Source organism: Ranitomeya imitator, chromosome 5, assembly GCF_032444005.1.
Source record: "Ranitomeya imitator isolate aRanImi1 chromosome 5, aRanImi1.pri, whole genome shotgun sequence".
NCBI lineage: Eukaryota > Metazoa > Chordata > Amphibia > Anura > Dendrobatidae > Ranitomeya > Ranitomeya imitator.
The window spans coordinates 411,634,179-411,656,422 of NC_091286.1; the positions used below are offsets into that span (position 1 = coordinate 411,634,179).

Sequence of the window (22,244 nt, forward strand, 5' to 3'; positions counted from 1 at the left end):
TGACTAGCGGTGACGTCATCGAGGTTAGTCAGTCAGTGAGGCTGCGTTCCCAGCCAGGCTGAACTGCTATGACCTCAGTATCATGGGAAAAAAAAGCCAGTGATGAGGTCACCTCAATTCAAGCTCAGTCACTTCACCACAAATCACGGTGAGAAATTCTCCCTGTGATCTGCTGTGAAGTCCCTGAGTTTGAACTATGGTGACCTTATCTTTGACTTTTTCCACGGTGCTGCGGTCACTGCAGTTCAGCCCGGCTGGGAACGCAGCTTCCGTGACCCGCGGTAACCTCGTTGACATCACAGCTAGTCACTGAGGCTGCGCTCGCTGTTAAGTTAAGTCACCAGTGGTTCTCAGCCTGGATGGTTGCATTTTGGCACCGTCCAGGTTGAAAACTGTTTATACCCTAGACATGGATTATGGCGTGGGACAGAACGGCTTATAGGTGAGGGATATTGTTTTTAATTTTGTTTTCTTACAGGAGATGGGGGTTTTGGTGGAATAAGGCTTTAGGGGAGTAGAACTGTGTTTTGTTATTTTTAAATAAAAATGGAAGTGTGTATTGTTTCAAATAAAGGACTTTACTTTTGCTATGTCTTTATTTACCATATAACTATCGGATTAGTTATGTATAGACACCTCTCTGCTACTAAGCCGTGGGCTTGATGTCACCTGACAATGCAAAAGTGACATCAACCACAATATGAACCCCACTTGCCACCGCTACAGGGCAAGTGGGAAGAGCCAGGCAAAGCGCCAGTATTGGCGAATCTAATAGATGTGCCTTTTCCGGGCCTCTGCAGGCTGCTATTTTTAGGCTGGGGGGCCCAATATCCATGGCCCCATACCAATCCCCAGTTATCTGCTTTAGCAAGGCTGGTTGTCAAAAATGGGGGAACCCCATGCTGTTTTTTTTTTTTTTTTTAATTATTTAAATAATTAAAAAAATATGGCATGGGGGGACCCCTCTATTCTTGATAACCAGCTTTGCTGAAGCTGACAGCTGATGGTTGCAGCCCCCCACCTGTGAGTTTTGCCTGGCTGGTTATCAAAAATACAAGGGAACCCATGCCACTGTGTTTTTTTTTTTTTTTTTTTAAATTACAGCGCAGGAGCCGGCTGATGAATATACCCCTCAACCGCTCCGGCTCTAAATGATATTAGCAGCACCAGGCGTTGGCTGATGGGTTCTCTAGTACCATCAGCTGACACCAGTGACCAGAGGTAAACTTTATACCTCCGATCACAGCTGCACCCTCACGCTGTCTTCTGTCAGCATGGGAACCGTGACTCTAATCGGCTGTGAAATCATCCCCACCAGTCAGAAAGTGTTTGCCGTGCTGTCATGCACATAAAAGCACAACAAACACCCAATGTTAAGGCAGCCGGTCACAGTAGTGCCACACCAAAGATGGTGCCGACATTACTGTGATTGGCATGCAAATAAAGCGCCAAACAGGCTGAGCAGGTCACCCGACTATACAGAGGCAAATACCAAATTACTCTCCGAGTAACGAATATCGTACTATTCGTGTGAGGAATGAGTAGTGCCGAATGTTTGTCTGCACTGCTTGAGAGATGGCATGATCCAGCCTGTTTGAGTGCAGGTGCACTCCTCTGAAGCTGCAAGGGGAGGCAGCTTTGCCCCTGCATTATCGGTAAGTGCATAGTTTGGGACCATGCCATTTGTCTGACTTTTCAATTAAGCACGAGCGCACTGACCCCGGTAAGTAGCAGGCTGGGCAGTGCTATGGTCCCATCAAGGCGAGACAACACATATAATTCCGTTAGTGATTCCGGTTTATTACTTGTACCTCTTATACATCTGCTATAATGCTAAAGAATTGTAGTAAAAGATGTACAGGAATATTTTTGATATTCTTCATATTTATTTCACTTAAACTAAGGCTTAGATGTACAGTCTGTTAATTTATTTTCTTTAATGTGACTACAGGTGCTGACAGGAGAGGATTTTCCAGGATCAGGAACAAGTCTGAGTGTTCCAGCTCACCGCCAAGTGTCGATAAGAAGCGACCACTACCAGAGTCTCACATTGAAAGCATGTCCAACAAGCAGACCATAGTTATCTCGGGACAGACCGGGGTAGCAAGAGGTATTTGCACGCATTATTTTAGTGCTGATGTATTCTAAATAATTGATGAAAATGTTGCGTGGAAGTGGTGACCAGGCTTTGCGGATAAGAATTTGGTCTCCCCTTTTCAGAAGCCCTTCTAACTGCTGTACTCTACTTGGCTTTTTCAATATAACGTCTGTTTAAAGATATGTTCACATGTTGGTTTTTTTTTTTTACATGGATTTTTAAATGGATTTTCTTTAAAATCCACATCGAAAACCTCTTTTGAATAATCTTTGATGTAGATTTTAAAGCGGATCCACTTAAAAGTCCACTAAAAAAACTGCTGTGGGTCGCTGTCAAACGACTCGACTGTGGCTTACCTTCCTTGTAAACAAAAAGATTTTGAGTTGACATTTAACATACCCAAACCTTTATTCCCTCAACATCCACAATACAGCTGTCATAGACCTGGCCACGCTCCTAATTATCAGGCTGGTGAAGGCTACAACATTTCAGTTTTTTTTTGTCTGTAACAGATTTCTTCTGATACATTTTTAAAAAACAGTTGCTGATGAGAAACTCTGTAAAGAGGATGTTAAACAGTTAAAAAAAAAAAAAAAAAAAGTTGACACTTAGTGATTTTTATCTGTGTGCTAAAAAGATGAGAAATAAAATTTAAATTTACTAGTAACGTTGTATGATTTTTTTTTTCTTTATTCCATAGGATTAAGTCACAGCCCCGCTTACACACCCAATGATAGAAAACACAACAAACAAAGGAAAAGAAACATATTTGAAGCCTATCTGTCCAGAGAAGAAGTGTCCGCAGGATTGAAGAGAGGAGAACTGATTCAGGTCCGTGAATGACATGAAATAAACAGGGACTATTCAGGTTTACTTTCTGTAGATTGTCAGCCCAAGTCTTAATTCAGGCATGTATATTTCATGGTCCGTTTAAGGACCTCCGTGAGCGGGCTGGCCCTAGGTGTCATAACCTGAACTAACAGCCAGATATATTCCTACGAGCCTATTAGTTTAGGTCAACCGTCGCCGTTTCAGGCTTTGAGGTTCGGATAAGAATTGTGAAACAATGGCCACAAAACTCATTCTAGAAAATGCTTATTTGCACTTTAAAAACAACCCCTTTCTTTCTCATCAGTCATCAGCATCTTGCATTCAACTTTGAAAAAGGACATGTAAAGCTGACACCTAAAATTTGTGTTGTGCAGATAACATTTTGTATCCTCTTTCACTTCCCCCTTTCCTTTGAAATAATCATTCAGCTTTGGCCAATCCAAGCATGCATAACTGAGGTAATCATTGCGGATGGTTTTCAGACTGTATTTTAAATGAGAAAACCGCTTTAAAATCTAAGTATGTTGTCACTCTGTGTAACTGCAGACTTGTGAATGCTCCCAGTGCGCTCACTGTGCGCCACAAGGATTTGGCGTTGTCTTCCGCTGGAACAGCGGTCAAGTATACGATATGCACAATCCTGGGCAGAATCTGAATAGTGGGCACGGCATCGCTCAATAAGTGTTTTGACTGAGGCCTTGCCCACTAGACAGTTTCTGCCTGGGAATATGCATATCACATACTTGTCTGCCGAAGAAACAGCAGACAACACTGAATCCTTGCATTGCACAGTGCGTATGCTGGGATCATTCACAAGTCTGCAGTCAGTGTGATATGTTCGTGTCCCCGCGGCCGCATGTTTCGTAGATTTTAGACAACCCAAAACATGCGGAGATTGCCTTGCAAACATGCAGTCCTGGCTAACGGCCGCAAAACGCGGGGACGTGAAAGTCTCTATTGAGCACCTGCGCTACTCAATGCCAGAGCACTTGCTCTCATCGCTGATTGGCACATAAATGCTTGGCCAGTGCATACAATAGGGGTTATTGGTAGTGCGTAATTTTATACTAAGTTACGCCTTACATGTGGTCCCAGCTTATGCTATTGATGGGGGGGAAAATAACTCTGATCATAAAATGCCAATATTTTGGTGTGGGAATAGATGTAGAAATACCTCTAAGGGTTTGCTCATACTGCCATATATTCTCCAGTGCAGGAGAATTGGGCCGATTATACTAATCACACTCCTTCAAATTCTGTGCGAATTTTATCAGAGTGTAATCCGATTCCCTCTCCCCGGGCGGCATGGTGGCTCAGTTGATAGCCCAGCAGCCTTGCAGCGCTGGAGTCCTGGGTTCAAATCCCACCAAGGACAACATCTGCAAAAAGTTTGTATGTTCTCCCCGTGTTTGCGTAGATTTCCTCCAGGTACTCCGGTTTCCTCCCACTTTCCAAGGACATTGGGGACAGCGATGATAATGTGTGGAAAACTGTAAAGCGCTGCGGAATATGTTGGGCTACGTTCACATTAGCGTTACGCTAATGTGCGTCGCTGTTGCGTCGGCGACGCAGCGGCGACGCGCCCCCTATGTTTAACATAGGGGACGCGTGCGTTTTTTTGTTTGCGTTTTTCGACATGTGCGTCGTTTTCGACGCTAGCGTCGGACGCACGAAAATGCAACAAGTTGCATTTTTCATGCGTCCGATTTTCGTCAAAAAACGACGCACGCGTCGCAAAACGCAGCGTTTTTGCGCGCGTTTTTGGTGCGTCGCGCGTTGCGTCGCCGACGCACCGGCGCGCAACGCTAATGTGAACGTAGCCTTATATGTGCTATATAAAAATAAAGATTATTATTATTAAAGAGTCGCAGTACAGGCGCAGATAAGATGGAGAGCTTAATCTCTCCATCTTCCTTATATTTTCTATGCATGTACGTCGGACTGTACTTGGATGGCCTCAGAGACTTTTGTGTAGGAGCACGTGATCCGATCATCTGATGCACTTGCAGCATGCTGCGATTGGCATGAGAAAAAAATCGCAGATCTGTACTGCTCATAGTATAACATTGGGCCGAGGGGCATTCGATAAAACATTGGATAGCACTCGTCCGAGTTATACACCAGTGTGCGCGAACCCTTAGATACATTCTCCATGGCTTGTAGTTACTTCTGTAGAAACACTTTTTGCACCTTATCCATTATTGCTTTGACACTATTTTCTTTTGTGTTGATGCCATAAACTTTTTATCTGGTTGATATGTGACCGAGCAGTGAGGATCCTCAAGCTATGTTCACACGTGGCATTTTTACAGTGGCTTTTTTTTCTGCAGAACAGAAGCTATATTTTACAGTACTACCAAAAGCTGATGTCAGAAATCTCATGTGCACAGTGTTTTTGAAAACCTGTAGCATGTCAGTATGGCATTTTTGCAGCATTTTTTATCCATAGAAACCTGTAGTATAGCTAAATCACATATGTAATCTGCCTGAAAAGTGCTGCAAAAAAGTAGCTACTTGCGATATTTTTTTACACAGCAATTTGTATTGTAAGAGTGAAAGATTTGGCTGCAAAAACTCCCTTTAAAACATAGCCATACAGATGATTTCTTTTATATCATATCCATGTGAGACCAACCCTTTTTATCGGATAGCCTGTCTCGAGTCCTAATTAGACAGCTAATCATGTATAATACTTGGTGTCTATTCACCTGGAATAACAAGAGAACTTGCTGCTGCGAGCATACCCAGTCTGACACTATATTCCTGGCATACTCAGTCTTTACTTCACTGCATAGGATGAGCATGTACAATAATAATAATAAATAATAATAATCTCATATAGCACCAACATATTTCGCAGCGCTTTACAGTTGAATGCAGTACAATGTCTGCAAATTGAGATACTGATTTGGCTTTTATCCGAAGTCATATTGCAAGACTCGTTAAAGGGTTGATTGTGTCTTGTAGCATCACTACTTCCAACAGTTGACGCTATAGAGTTTAAGTCCTCTTATTCTCTGAAGAGGCAATTTGCATATTACATTTCCCAGAGGAGCATTGCACGGCGATTAAGCCTCCTTACCTTGACAAACCAGAGCTGGTATGTCACTCTCCACATGGAGAAACCTTAACCCTTAGACCTCAATCCAAAAAACAAATGTTTATTATTTTATTTTTGTTGCAGGAGATGTTGGCTTCAGAGGATTAGGCATTCGGTGATTATGGTTTAATTTAGTTTCAATAAATGAGTCTGTCATTATTTCAAATAAAGGCCTTTACTCTGGGTTGAGTGTTTTTATAATATCACTATGGGGTTAGTAATGGAGGAGTCTTATAGACACCTTTCCATTACTATCCTGTGGGCTTGATGTCATCTGATAATACAAAGGTGACATCAACCCCCTCACCCCGCAACCATTACCCTACTTGCCACCCCTAAAGGGCAAGTGGGAAGAGCGATGCTAAGAGCCAGATTTGGCGCATTATATAGATATGACTTTTCTGGGGCGGCTGTGAGTTGATGTTTTTACCCTTGGAGGGGACAAATATCGATGGGCCCTTCCCAGGCTATTAATATCATCCTGCATCTGTCTGCCTAGCCCTTTCTAGTTAGATTTAATAAGGAGACCGTATGTCTGTTTTTTCTGGGATCCCCCTGTAAACTAGCCAATAAAAGTCAAAGCCGACAGCTGACATTAATAGCCTGGGAACCTTTATGGCTATTGGCTCCCTCCCAGAATATTAACATCAGCCCTCAACGGTCGGGTTAATTAAAGTTAAGAGTTGGTGTTGGTTACAGCCTATGTAGGTAGGTTCATTCTGGTAACTCTCTTAAATAGGCTGGTGACTGTGTGTGTTTGAGGGTAATGAGGGTGTCTGGCTGACACCTTTTCATTAATAAGCCTAGGACTTTGTGTGAATGGTACCTTCTGACAGCAAGCCCTACTCCCATTGCCCTGATGCTACTGCATTAGTATTAAAAAGATGGTGTAATTTCTTGGTTCAACATGACAAAACTTTTTTTTTAATATCTTTTATTTAGCTAAAAAAGCAGTCATAGCTGTGCAAAAGCACATGTAAAAAATGCAGCAAAAATAATACAAAAAATCGTGGCAAAACGGGTGTTTTAGCCGCAGCGTTTTTCGCTGCCAAGAGATACAGAAACCTTCCAGAAATTTCTGCAAGCTTCTGTTGCTTAATTTCAACCCCATAGAAAATCTTTATTGGTATTTGAAAAGTTGCAGCCCACAAGCCTAATAAATTTAGTTAACTGAAGGTTATTTCCCATGAGGTACGGGCTAAGACTCCTCAGGAACACTACCTGAAGCTGATGTCTGGCTGTACATCACGTTTGTTGCAGGTCATAACAGCCAAAGGTGCTGTACAAAGAATGTCAACCCCTTTGACAAGCATGAGTAATTCTGAGACTATTTATTAGGATGAAGCATTTCTAAGCGTAACGCGCGTCGGGTGTGGTGGGTCCCTGGTGTTTCAGGTAACTATACCTTTTTATGCTGTTGGTTTCTCATGCGGGCATTCCTCACTGTGGTACAATTTTGTTTTGTTTTTTTGTGCATATCTTATGCTGCTATCAGTAACCCATAGTGCTACGTTATAATCACTGGATATATACTCGAGTATAAGCCGACCCCCCTAATTTTGCCACAAAAACCTGGAAAACTTAATGACTCGAGTATAAGCCTAGGGTGGGAAATGCAGCGGCTACCGGTAAATGTTAAAAGTAAAAATAGATACCAGTAAAAGTAAAATTGAGACATCAGTAGGTTAAGTGTTTTTGAATATCCATATTGAATCAGGAGCCCCATATAATGCTCCATAAAGTTTATGATGGCCCCATAAGATGCTCCATATTAAAATATGCCCCATATAATCCTGCATAAAGGTTAATAATGGCCCCATAAGATGCGCCATAAAGATATTTGCGCCATATAGTGCTGCACAAACGTTATGGCCCCACAAGATGCTCCATACAGACACTTGCCCTATATAGTGCTGCATAAACATTATGGCCCCATATAGTGCTGCACAAACGTTATGGCCCCATATAGTGCTGCACAGACGTTATGGCCCCATATGGTGCTGCACAAACGTTATGGCCCCACATAGTGCTGTACAAATGTTATGGCCTCCAAAAAGTGCTGCACAATTCTTATGGCCCCATAGATGCTCCATACAGACACTTGCCCCATTTGCTGTTGCTGAGATAAAAAAAAATCACATACTCACCTCTGTCACTCAGGCCCCCGGCACTTTCAATATTCACCTGACTTCGTTCCAGCGCCGCTCCATCTTCAATGTCTTCTGCACTGACGGTCAGACAGAGAGCGTGCACTAACCACGTCACCGTGCCCTCTGATATGAGCGTCACTGCTGAAGACGGAGCTGCGGCTGGAACGAGGAACAGGTGAATATCACGCAGCGCAGCGCTCCCCTCCTCGTTATACTCACTCCTGGCGCGGTCCCTGCAGGTCCCTGCTTCCCCGACGCTGCAGCTTCTTCCTGTACTGAGCGGTCACCGTTACTGCTCATTACAGTAATGAATATGCGGCTCCACCCCTATGGGAGGTGGAGACGCATATTTATTATTGTAATGAGCGGTACCATGTGACCGCTCAGTACAGGAGGAAGCTGCCGGGGAAGCAGGGACCTGCAGGGACCGCACCAGGAGTAGGTGAGTATAATTAGACAGCTCCCGCTCCCCCTCCCCTGCCGACCCCTGGGTATGACTCGAGTATAAGCCGAGAAGGGGACTTTCAGCCCAAAAAAATGGGCTGAAAATCTTGGCTTATACTCAAGTATACATGGTATATATACCTTATGTTGTGGAATTCTATCATTTATCTTATTATACTAAAGTATGCGACATGGTATCATCCTAGCTTTCCTTTTTTTGTTCCTGAATGTATTGAGGACTTCTTATCCTCATTTCTGAATCACTAATTATAAATGATACTGTGGACATTGCAATATTATCAAGCCATGGTCTGTGTTTACCTGCCTGTGTAGTACTATTATGTATTGACTATTTGTACCCCCCGGGTTTCCCACCTAAAATTATATTGTACCTGTGGTATTTCGCTCTACCTTTTTAACATATCTTTTAAGTTGATAAAAAAAAAAATATTATCTTAACCCCTTTACCCCCAAGGGTGGTTTGCACGTTAATGACCAGGCCAATTTTTACAATTCTGACCACTGTCCCTTTATGAGGTTATAACTCCGAAACGCTTCAACGGATCCTGGTGATTCTGACATTGTTTTCTCGTGACATATTGTACTTCATGATAGTGGTAAAATTTCTTTGATAGTACCTGCGTTTATTTGTGAAAAAAACGGAAATTTGGCGAAAATTTTGAAAATTTCGCAATTTTCAAACTTTGAATTTTTATGCAATTAAATCACAGAGATATGTCACACAAAATACTTAATAAGTAACATTTCCCACATGTCTCCTTTACATCAGCATAATTTTGGAACCAATTTTTTTTTTTGTTAGGGAGTTATAAGGGTTAAAAGTTGACCAGCAATTTCTCATTTTTACAACACCATTTTTTTTTAGGGACCACGTCTCATTTGAAGTCATTTTGAGGGGTCTATATGATAGAAAATGCCCAAGTGTGACACCATTCTAAAAACTGCACCCCTCAAGGTGCTCAAAACCACATTCAAGAAGTTTATTAACCCTTCAGGTGTTTAATAGGAATTTTTGGAATGTTTAAATAAAAATGAACATTTAACTTTTTTACACAAAAAATTTACTTCAGCTCCAATTTGTTTTATTTTACCAAGGGTAACAGGAGAAATTGGACCCAAAAAGTTGTTGTCCAATTTGTCCTGAGTACGCTGATACCCCATATGTGGCAGTAAACCACTGTTTGGGCGCATGGGAGAGCTCGGAAGGGAAGGAGCGCTATTTGACTTTTCAATGCAAACTTGACAGGAATTGAGATGGGACGCCATGTTGCGTTTGGAGAGCCACTGATGTGCCTAAACATTGAAACCCCCCACAAGTGACACCATTTTGGAAAGTAGACCCCCTAAGGAACTTATCTGGATGTGTGGTGAGCACTTTGACCCACCAAGTGCTTCACAGAAGTTTATAATGCAGAACCGTAAAAATAAAAAATCATATTTTTTCACAAAAATTATATTTTTGCCCCCAATTTTTTATTTTTCCAAGGGTAAGAGAAGAAATTGGACCTCAAAAGTTGTTGTCCAATTTGTCCTGAGTACGCTGATAACCCATATGTGGCAGTAAACCACTGTTTGGGCGCATGGGAGAGCTCGGAAGGGAAGGAGCGCAGTTTGACTTTTCAATGCAAAATTGACAGAAATTGAGATGGGACGCCATGTTGCGTTTGGAGAGCCACTGATGTGCCTAAACATTGAAACCCCCCACAAGTGACACCATTTTGGAAAGTAGACCCCCTAAGGAACTTATCTAGAGGTGTGGTGAGCACTTTGACCCACCAAGTGCTTCACAGAAGTTTATAATGCAGAACCGTAAAAATAAAAAATCATATTTTTTCACAAAAATTATATTTTTGCCCCCAATTTTTTATTTTTCCAAGGGTAAGAGAAGAAATTGGACCTCAAAAGTTGTTGTCCAATTTGTCCCGAGTACGCTGATACCCCATATGTGGCAGTAAACCACTGTTTGGGCGCATGGGAGAGCTCGGAAGGGAAGGAGCGCCGTTTGACTTTTCAATGCAAAATTGACAGGAATTGAGATGGGACGCCATGTTGCGTTTGGAGAGCCACTGATGTGCCTAAACATTGAAACCCCCACAAGTGACACCATTTTGGAAAGTAGACCCCCTAAGGAACTTATCTGGATGTGTGGTGAGCACTTTGACCCACCAAGGGCTTCACAGAAGTTTATAATGCAGAGCCATAAAAATAAAACAAAATTTTTTTCCCACAAAAATTATTTTTTAGCCCCCAGTTTTGTATTTTCCCTAGGGTAAGAGAAGAAATTGGACCACAAAAGTTGTTGTCCAATTTGTCCTGAGTACGCTGATACCCCATATGTGGGGGGGAACCACCGTTTGGGCGCATGGGAGGGTTCGGAAGGGAAGGAGCGCCATTTGGAATGCAGACTTAGATGGAATGGTCTGCAGGCGTCACATTGCGTTTGCAGAGCCCCTAATGTACCTAAACAGTAGAAACCCCCCACAATTGACACCATTTTGGAAAGTAGACCCCCTAAGGAACTCATCTTGATGTGTTGTGAGAGCTTTGAACCCCCAAGTATTTCACTACAGTTTATAACGCAGAGCCATGCAAATAAAAAATATTTTTTTTTCCACAAAAATTATATTTTAGCCCCCAGTTTTGTATTTTTCCAAGGTTAGCAGGAGAAATTGGACCCTAAATGTTGTTGTCCAATTTGTCCTGAGTACGCTGATACCCGATATGTGGGGGGGAACCACCGTTTGGGCGCATGGGAGGGCTCGGAAGGGAAGGAGCATCATTTGGAATGCAGACTTAGATGGATTGGTCTGCAGGCGTCACATTGCGTTTGCAGAGCCCCTAATGTACCTAAACAGTAGAAACCCCCCACAAGTGACCCCATATTGGAAACTAGACCCCTCAATGAACTTATCTAGATGTGTTGTGAGAACTTTGAACCCCCAAGTGTTTCACTACAGTTTATAACGCAGAGCCGTGAAAATAAAAAATCTTTTTGTTTTCCCACAAAAATTATTTTTTAGCCCCCAGTTTTGTATTTTCCCAAGGGTAACAGGAGAAATTGGTCCACAAAAGTTGTTGTCCAATTTGTCCTGAGTACGCTGATACCCGATATGTGGGGGGGAACCACCGTTTGGGCGCATGGGAGGGCTCGGAAGGGAAGGAGCATCATTTGGAATGCAGACTTAGATGGATTGGTCTGCAGGCATCACATTGCGTTTGCAGAGCCCCTAATGTACCTAAACAGTAGAAACCCCCCACAAGTGACCCCATATTGGAAACTAGACCCCTCAATGAACTTATCTAGATGTGTTGTGAGAACTTTGAACCCCCAAGTGTTTCACTACAGTTTATAACGCAGAGCCGTGAAAATAAAAAATCTTTTTGTTTTCCCACAAAAATTATTTTTTAGCCCCCAGTTTTGTATTTTCCCAAGGGTAACAGGAGAAATTGGTCCACAAAAGTTGTTGTCCAATTTGTCCTGAGTACGCTGATACCCCATATGTTGGGGTAAACCCCTGTTTGGGCACACAGGAGAGCTCGGAAGGGAAGGAGCACTGTTTTACTTTTTCAACGCAGAATTGGCTGGAATTGAGATCGGACGCCATGTCGTGTTTGGAGAGCCCCTGATGTGCCGAAACAGTGGAAACCCCCCAATTATAACTGAAACCCTAATCTAAACACACCCCTAACCCTAATTCCAACGGTAACCCTAACCACACCTCTAACCCTGACACACCCCTAACCCTAATCCCAACCCTATTCCCAACTGTAAATGTAATCTAAACCCTAACCCTAACTTTAGCCCCAACCCTAACTGTAGCCCCAACCCTAACCCTAACCCTAATCCTAGCCCTAACCCTAACCCTAGCCCTAACCCTAGCCCTAACCCTAGCCCTAACCCTAGCCCTAACCCTAGCCCTAGCCCTAGCCCTAACCCTAGCCCTAACCCTAGCCCTAACCCTAACCCTAGCCCTAACCCTAGCCCTAACCCTAGCCCTAACCCTAGCCCTAGCCCTAACCCTAGCCCTAACCCTAGCCCTAATGGGAAAATGGAAATAAATACATTTTTTTTTATTTTTCCCTAACTAAGGGGGTGATGAAGGGGGGTTTGATTTACTTTTATAGCGAGTTTTTTAGCGGATTTTTATGATTGGCAGCCGTCACACACTGAAAGACCCTTTTTATTGCAAAAAATATTTTTTGCAATACCACATTTTGAGAGCTATAATTTTTCCATATTTTGGTCCACAGAGTCATGTGAGGTCTTGTTTTTTGCGGGACGAGTTGACGTTTTTATTGAAAACATTTTTGGGCACGTGACATTTTTTTATCGCTTTTTATTCCGATTTTTGTGAGGAAGAATGACCAAAAGCCAGCTATTCATGAATTTCTATTGGGGGAGGCGTTTATACCGTTCCGCGTTTGGTAAAATTGATAAATCAGTTTTATTCTTCGGGTCAGTACGATTACAGCGATACCTCATTTATATCATTTTTTTATGGTTTGGTGCTTTTATACGATAAAAACTATTTTACAGAAAAAATAATTATTTTTGCATCGCTTTATTCTCAGGACTATAACTTTTTTATTTTTTTGCTGATGATGCTGTATGGCGGCTCTTTTTTTGCGGGACAATATGACGCTTTCAGCGGTACCATGGTTATTTATATCTGTCCTTTTGATCGCGTGTTATTCCACTTTTTGTTCGGCGGTATGATAATAAAGCGTTGTTTTTTGCCTCGTTTTTTTTTTTTTTTTCTTACGGTGTTTACTGAAGGGGTTAACTAGTGGGCCAGTTTTATAGGTCGGGCCGTTACGGACGCGGCGATACTAAATATGTGTACTTTTATTGGTTTTTTTTTTTTATTTAGATGAAGAAATGTATTTATGGGAATAATATTTTTTTTTTTTTTCATTATTTTGGAATATTTTTTTTTATTTTTTTTACACATTTGGAAATTTTTTTTTTTACTTTTTTACTTTGTCCCAGGGGGGGACATCACAGATCAGTGATCTGACAGTTTGCACAGCACTCTGTCAGATCACTGATCTGACATGCAGCGCTGCAGGCTTCACAGTGCCTGCTCTAAGCAGGCTCTGTGAAGCCACCTCCCTCCCTGCAGGACCCGGATCCGCGGCCATCTTGGATCCGGGGCTCGAGCAGGGAGGGAGGTGAGGAGACCCTCGCAGCAACGCGATCACATCGCGTTGCTGCGGGGGGCTCAGGGAAGCCCGCAGGGAGCCCCCTCCCTGCGCGGTGCTTCCCTGTACCGCCGGCACATCGCGATCATCTTTGATCGCGGTGTGCCAGGGGTTAATGTGCCGGGGGCGGTCCGTGACCGCTCCTGGCACATAGTGCCGGATGTCAGCTGCGATAAGCAGCTGACACCCGGCCGCGATCGGCCGCGCTCCCCCCGTGAGCGCGGCCGATCGGCTATGACGTACTATCCCGTCCAGGGTCAGATAAGCCCAGGGCACCTCGACGGGATAGTACGTCTAAGGTCACAGAGGGGTTAATCGATACGTGGTGGCATATAAAGCTTTTTTTTTTTTTTTGGTGTTATATTTACAGTATAAGTAAAAATAGCATTATGCATTGAATTTGCAGAAACGTTATTTTGGCTGTTGACGTATTAAAATTATTCTTGTTTGAGTTGTATTTTTTTTTTTTTGCAAACCTCAGAAACAAATCTAATTTGCAATGCGGTTGAATAAGCTTCCTAGCGACTGTATGTGTTGGTAGCCTCACGGTGTCGTTATTTGCAGTGCTTCTAGGAATGGCTTCCGCCCCCATTGTGAGCCTTGTAGCATCAGGAGCCATTGGAAAATGTCAGCACTGTGCAGTAGCAGTTTAATTTAGCCCTAAGTTTGTATTGTAAGTGAATCCAGTTATTTGACATGACGACCCCCTAGTCCTCTCTGGACAGACCTCCACTCAACACCACCCCGTCCCTCTACACGAAAACATCTGTCCTCCCCAGATGGGAAATGCTGCTCTTTCCAAATATGAGATCACAGCGTGAAATGAGTAACATGGTAAATAGGTTTTCGGTCGGGAAGGATATCGGGCCCATCTGCTCTCAGATATATAAAGTTTAAGTGCGTTAATTGGCTGTTAGAGGGGCCAGGGATGATGCATCTGATACATATTTCTGATGGAGGCTATGGAGTTAATGATACACTGGCTCATGGTGCCGCTGCCGTATCTGTCATTCTCACTGCATTGAAGTTCTGTGTTTCCTTGTGCACTTCTATTGTGATTTTTACTGATGTGTTATATAGTGTTCTATAACCTATGTATCCTAATATCCCGTAGGTGGAATGGATAAGGTGTCTACCGTTCTGTGGATCTGAGTATTTGGAAGCCTTTTGGGTGTACTCTGTATTTTTATATTACAGCATGTTGATTTTTCGTGGCCTTGAGCCTACAAATCTGCTCAAAGACCAAATCTAGCAAGTCAAACAAGCAGCTGCAGGCATGTGGTCTGTCAAATCTTGGGCGAACTTCTGTTTGCTGTCTTGGAAACACTGAACCCGCAGATGGGTTGAAGTGAAACATGTGTCAAACAGCCAGGATAAAATAACCACTCTAGGAATATAGAGCTTGATCTGGTGGGAACTCGGCACCTGAATATTTTTTTTTTCTTGCTTAAAACATGATCTCATAGTGCAATAGCCTAAATAAAAGAAATGTCTTTTGGATGCTGTGACCGGCTTACCTAAAGCGTTCTTTTTATTCTTGTCATACCTTGCAACTTGGGTGTGTGATGGAATGTAACCTGTATCAGAAACGCAAGTCTGCATTGGGTATGCATTTAGCACTACATGCTAAAATAACTCCTGGACTGAGACCCCATATGCATGATATGTAAACGGTAAGAAGGCATACTAGGTAAAATGCACTAGACCCGTGCCCAGACTTGGCAAAACTTGCGTAAACAAGAAGCGCTAAAGTTAAATGTTTTAGTCCCTTCCTTATTAGACAATTTTAAGACCTCCGGGACATCTGTGATTTTTATCATGCGTATGAACATAAACCCTGGGTTCGACATGACCTGTCTTTACAGTCTTGATGGGGCGTGCAGCAGTCACACTCCTGATTCATCAGCAGGCGCATGCCCGTCATGAATCCAGCACACCTGGAAAGTGACGTGCGCCTTGCTACAAATTGTACTCCAGTTGAGAACTAAAGCAAGGAACGTCGCTACTTGTCATAAATTTGACGAGCTACAGTTACTTTGCCCCAGTTCCACACTTTGACGAAGCTGGGCGAAAAGAACGTGAAAACGGTCGCAAAATTCTAAAACTGACTTGCATTGCGCCAATTTTTTGCAATGTTTGTCAGAATTCTGGTGTGAAAGGTTCATTGAAATCAGGCCATTGACTATTAGTTATGTTGGATCCGCATTTCATGGGTGATTGGTCATTATCCGTTTTAATCTCCAGGGTTTCATCAGTGATTATTCAAATACTAGATGGTGGCCCGATTCTAACGCATCGGGTATTCTAGAATATGTATGTAGTTTATTTATGAAGATTTAAGAATAATGCAATGAATACACAGGATTCGGCTGGCCGGGCGTGACCAATTAGCGAAGCGTGGTTCAAATCCCACGCCAATTCGCATCCGGACTGCACCTGTTGCTGATTGTTCGCTGCCAGGCGCGACTAATCAGTGAAGCCAGGGCCATCTCCAGGCTTTTGAGGGCCCCTGGTGAAAGTCTCAGTGGGCCACCTTCTTTAACAAATACCACGTAGCGTATAGCGCAGCCCACGTAGCGTATAGCGTAGCCCACGTAGTGTATAGCGCAGCCCACGTAGCGTATAGCGCAGCCCACGTAGCGTATAGCACAGCCCACGTAGCGTATAGCAGTGTGGGCACCATATCCCTGTTAAAAAAAAGAATTAAAATTAAAAAAGTTATACTCACCTTCTGGCGGCCCCCGGATCCAGGCCAGGCCTGTAGCGATGCTCCCGCCATGTCCGTTCACAGTGATGCTTTGCGGTAACAACCCATGATGATGTAGCGGTCTTGCGAGACCGCTACGTCATCTGGTGTCATTGCCGCAATTCATTCTTGGGACCAGAGCGTCACAAAGAGCAGGAAAGGCTGCCGCGGACGCCGGAAGGTGAGAATATAATAATTTTTTATTTTTTTATTATTTTTAACATATGTTTTTACTATTGATGCTGCATAGGCAGCATCAATAGTAAAAAGTTGATCACACTTACAGGGTTAATGGCAGCGTTAACGGACTGCTAAACCACTATGTGGGCGCTGACTGGAGGGGGCACTAATTGGAGGGGAGTAGGGAGGGGCCAATTTGCCGCCGGACTGTGCCTGCAGCCGATTGGTCGCGCCCAGCCGACGCGGGATTTCCGTGACAGACAGATGAAGTGGACCTTAGATGAGAATATATATATATATATATATATACACACACACACACACACACACACACACACACACACACACACACACACACACACACACACACACACACACACAGAGAGATATATGTATGTGTGTATATGTATATATATATATATATATATATATATATATATATATACACTAGATGGTAGCCCAATTCTAACGCATCGGGTATTCAAGAATACAAGAATATGTATGTAGTTTATGAAGATTTTAGAATAATACATTGAATACACAGGATTCAACCGGCCGCGACCAATTAGCGCCTGTCACTGATTTTTCACGGCCAGCCATGTAGTATATAACAGCCCACATAGTGTATATAACAGCCCACGTAGTGTATGGCAGCCCACGTAGTGTATAGCGCAGCCCACGCAGTGTATAGCGCAGCCGACATCATATCCCTGTTAAAAAAAAAAAAAAAAAAAAAAAATAATTAAAATTAAAGATAGTTATATACTCACCTTCCGTTGGCCCCCGCTTCGCACTGATGCTCCTCGCGCGCTCCGGTCTCAAGAGTGCATTGCGGTCTCGCGAGACCGTACGTCATCATCTCGCGAGATCGCAATGCATGGAGAGGTTACCGTCCCAGGGTTGGTATGCAGGCAGGACCTGTGATGACATTGCGGTCACATGACCATGAAGTCATGGCAGGTCCTTCTCGCATAGCATCCTTGGCACCGGAACCTGCCGCTTGCACTGCCAAGGACAGCGCCACGTCAGAGGGTGAGAATAACCTTTTTTTTAAAAATTTTTTTATTATTATTTGTAACATTAGATCTTTACTATTGATGCTGCATACGCAGCATCAATAGTAAAAAGTTGGTCACACAGGGTTAATAGCTGCGTAACCGAAGTGCATTACACCGCGCTTCGGTGACGCTGGCATTAACCCTGTGTGGGGGCTGACTGGAGGGGAGTATGGAGCGGGCACTGACTGCGGGTAGGAAAGAGCGGCCATTTTGCTGCCGGACTGTGCCCGTTGCTGATTGGTCGTGGGCGTTTTGCCACGACCAATCAGCGACTTGGATTTCTATGACAGACAGAGGCCGCGACCAATGAATATCCGTGACAGACAGACGGAAGTGGCCGATAGACAATTATATGGTAGATAGATGAAAAAAAATGACCAAGCTTCTCCTATTCATTACAATGTTAATCACAAACAGAACACTGTGTGCTGTCAGTGATTACCAAGGACCCATAGACCTGTGTGGGTAATTTAGAGACATGATTCTGATCAAAACTCGCAATGTCTCCATGATTTTTTGCGGAGATGTTAACAGCCCTGTAGAATCCAATGGGTATTGCTTTCATTGGTGAAAAACACAGAACACTTGTGACTCATGGATATGTAAATGAAGTCTTAGATTGTGTCTAGAAAAGATAACTGATGAGTTGTGAAATTACCACATTTATTAATTGCTCTATTATTTTGGGCCAAAACAGCAGTGTAAAGTTAGCTGGCCAACAAGTGGAGTAAGGAGAAAATGATCTACCACACCGAGGAAGATGTGGCCTGTACAACTATGATAAATTTGGTAGGGCTTGTCCAATTATATGCCGTTAAAAATGTAGGAGATTATATTAATGCTACTGTCCCATTGTTTTGGAGATAGGGGTATGATTTTCGGTTTTCTTACTCTTTAGGGCTCCTTGAGGATTAATCCGAAGAAATTCCATGAAGCATTCCTGCCATCACCGGTAAGAATATCCCTGTCCCTTTTAAAAATATGTATATAAAAACACTGATCTACAATTGCCCCTGCAGGTGACTAATGTTGCATATTCTAGTCAATAATTTTAAGACGCGCAGTTCTTCTTTTGTTGCATACAATGGTGTCATAAATATGCTCGTGTCCGTGCATACAGGGTTTTTTTAGCATCTGATTTGGGACCACCACTTAGTGTAACAGGACTCTCTTCATGTATCCCTGCTGAGATGTCTTCATTTTCCAGTGAATTAAAATAAGCTCCCTTGAAGCAATTTTGCCATCTATTTCTGCTCTGTTTCAGTAGCCAATTTACAGTGTTTATTCAGATAAAGTACAAGACCTATTTAATTGTCATGTCTAATTTATACAAGATAGTATCACTAGTTCCCACAGACTCCATCAGGGTTCATACATGGGAGCGAAAAAGCAGATGACTCGCGTACTACAAAATATCCAAGCACTGGATCTGTTGCACAAATTATTATATGGCATGTGTTAACACATTGGCCATTAAAGATGTGTGTCTTTTGAAACTTGAGTTTTCCAAATTTCAGCCAAAAATTCAATTTGCCTCAAACATACTTGCTTAAATCTTAATACTGGAAAGCATTTTATTGCTTGGAAAATACACATGGGAAAGTGGAGAGATAACTTTGCTGACTACAAGAGCTCACTCTGCAGGAGAGAGGATCCTGCTGACCACAAGAGCTCACTCTGCAGGAGAGGGGATCCTGCTGACCACAAGAGCTTCCACTCTGCAGGAGAGAGGATCCTGCTAACCACCAAGAGCTTCCACTCTGCAGGAGAGTGGATCCTGCTGACCACAAGAGCTTCCACTCTGCAGGAGAGAGGATCCTGCTGACCACAAGAGCTTCCACTCTGCAGGAGAGAGGATCCTGCTGACCACAAGAGCTTCCACTCTGCAGGAGAGAGGATCCTGCTGACCACAAGAGCTTCCACTCTGCAGGAGAGGGGATCCTGCTGTGACCACAAGAGCTTCCACTCTACAGGAGAGGGGATCCTGCTGTGATCACAAAAGCTTACACTCTACAGGAGAGGGGATCTTGCTGAGCACAAGAACTTACACTCTGCAGGAGTGTGAGATCCCTGTTGATCATAACAGCTTACACTATATAGGAGGGAGAGAGTGGACCCTTCTGACTATAAGATCTTATAGTACAGGAGCGAGAACTCCACTGACTTTAAGAACTTATACTGTTCAAGAGCGAGAGAGGATCCCGCTGACCAGAAGAGCTTAGACTATACAAAAGGGAGAGGATCCCGCTGACTAGAAGAGCTTACACTGTGCAAGAGAGAGGATCCGGTTGACTAGAAGAGCTTACACTGTGCAAGAGCGAGAGGATCCTGCTGGTTATAAGCGTTCCCACTCTCCAGGAAAGAGGGGACCCCACTTACCATAAGAACTCTGCATGTGAGAGACTTACCCAGTGATTCTGGACATGGAAAGCTACCCATTTATAAACTTCTCCACTATGAACCAGTAATCTGTGATGGCTAGATACTGACCACCACTGTACAAGTATGATGATCCTTAAGATGTTATACCTGCAGAGCATTATGGGAAATCCCACACGGCAACACAATGACATTAGTCTGACCTCTGATGCTTCAGCACTGTGCCCAAGCCTTTTTTTTTTCCTTTTGGTGAATCTCAAAATGTTGATTTGTGTGAAACTGCCAATTTCAGGAAATTTAACTCCGAACTCTATTCTCAGCGGATCAACCTGTTCATCTCTATTGGACATATTGTGTCTCTGCTTGTATCTCGCTGAAGCATTACTCACAAAGCAATAATCATTTGATTAGATCCTTTAATAAGGACATGAAAATTCCCTCTCGAAGGGTTTTTCTTTTCCCTGTGTAAACCTAGCCAATGACTAAATGATTTGCAATGATGGCAAATATTGACTGTGTTTGTCTTAAAAATCATAATTGATCAGCAGTTCATCTTCCTGTGGAAACAGGGATTGTTCTGCCTATAGCCGTCTAAATTATAAGTGACGATTAATCGTGAGGATTTTACCATGTAAAATCATGGTCTATTTTGATGTCCCATATTGTCAATTGACTCTTGATCTGGACAGGTCATCCGATCTGGTAACAGGACTCTTTAAACTTGCTGTTTTTTGTGTTGCTTAAATGATTACTTATATTTTCTGTCTGACACTGTTGCTGGCTAGTCTGCAAAGCTTACCGGTCTAACCTTACATGGCTGTGAAGAGGAAAAAAAATTAAACATGTGCAAAAATCTGTTCCCTGTGGTGGCCCTCTCCCCCTAAAAACAGGCCTGCAGTCTTTCTGCATCAAGTCATGGGAGGCAGCTGCTGCTCTTGTCCCAATTTGATTGTTTCTGCTTTCCAGAGTCTCAAGGAACATTCTGTTTCTAAAGCTCACTGAAATGGTCTATAACTTGTCTTTTGAACAGTCTGCTTCCATGCCTGACCAATGCAAAGTGCCAAAATCTGTCCTATAACTGATACATACCTGGTAATGTCAGTGACTTGTAAATGTTCCTCTTCAAGACAGTAGTTAGATGCTTTTCCAGACTGTAATGCAGGATCAATTAGGCTGATGGTAAAAAACACCTGCATTTAATAGAGATCTGTAGTTTACACTTGCCTATTTTATCCTGAAATAAGCTATTTAGGTGATCACATTTTAACTCACAGGGGACAGTCACTCAATTCATGCTGCATTCATCAGAGCCTGGTATGTTTTCTCTGAAAAGCTACAACATTAACCAATTGGGCCGGCTGAGGACTATAGGGAGAGACCTGACTTAGTCTGGTGTGGCCCCTTCCTGACTTCTCTCTCCGCTCTAGGTGACTGACAGATTTGTCCTTATGTAGATATATAGGAAAGTCATTGCAATCAACGAGAGGGGCAAGGAGAAGTCATCTGGAGGCCACACTGGACTAATCAGGTATAGACCCATAGTCCCCAGGCAGCTCTTCAAACTGTTTAATCTGAAACACTGGATCAATCCAGAGAAGAACATACCTGGCTGATATTTATCCTGAATGTTTTAGGAACCATGAACTGAGTAACAGGTCCCATTTGATAGGTTGTGCCTATCCAATATGGATTTCGGAATTACTGCTTCCTCTGTTGAAGTGAAAATGACCAATTGCTTAACTCCTTCACCCTGGGCCTTTTTCCTGCCCCCCCACCCCCCCCTTCACTCGCACATTTGCTCATCACTAATCATTACCTGTGTAAAAGACACCTGTCCACACGCACAATCACACTCCAACCTCTCCACCATGGCCAAGATCAAAGAGCGGTCTAAGGACATCGGGGACAAATTTGTAGACCTGCTCAACGATGGTATGAGCTACGGGACAGTAAGCAACAGCTTTGTGAGAAGGCAACAACTGCTGGCACAATTAAAAAATGGAAGAAACACAAGATGACTATCTTTCTCGGTCTG

General features: G+C 43.1%; 1 protein-coding gene across 2 annotated transcripts in view; it reads left to right on the forward strand.

Moving 5' to 3' along the window:
* DIS3L2 (DIS3 like 3'-5' exoribonuclease 2) overlaps positions 1-22,244 on the forward strand; it is a 588,376-nt gene that overhangs the window by 51,867 nt on the left and 514,265 nt on the right. For both annotated transcript variants that reach the window (XM_069727019.1, XM_069727018.1), the window contains 3 exons: positions 1,952-2,110; positions 2,799-2,929; positions 18,729-18,782. In XM_069727019.1, coding sequence (XP_069583120.1) covers positions 2,059-2,110; positions 2,799-2,929; positions 18,729-18,782 — 237 coding nt within the window. In that variant the 5' untranslated portion in view covers positions 1,952-2,058. The remainder of the gene's footprint in view (positions 1-1,951; positions 2,111-2,798; positions 2,930-18,728; positions 18,783-22,244) is intronic.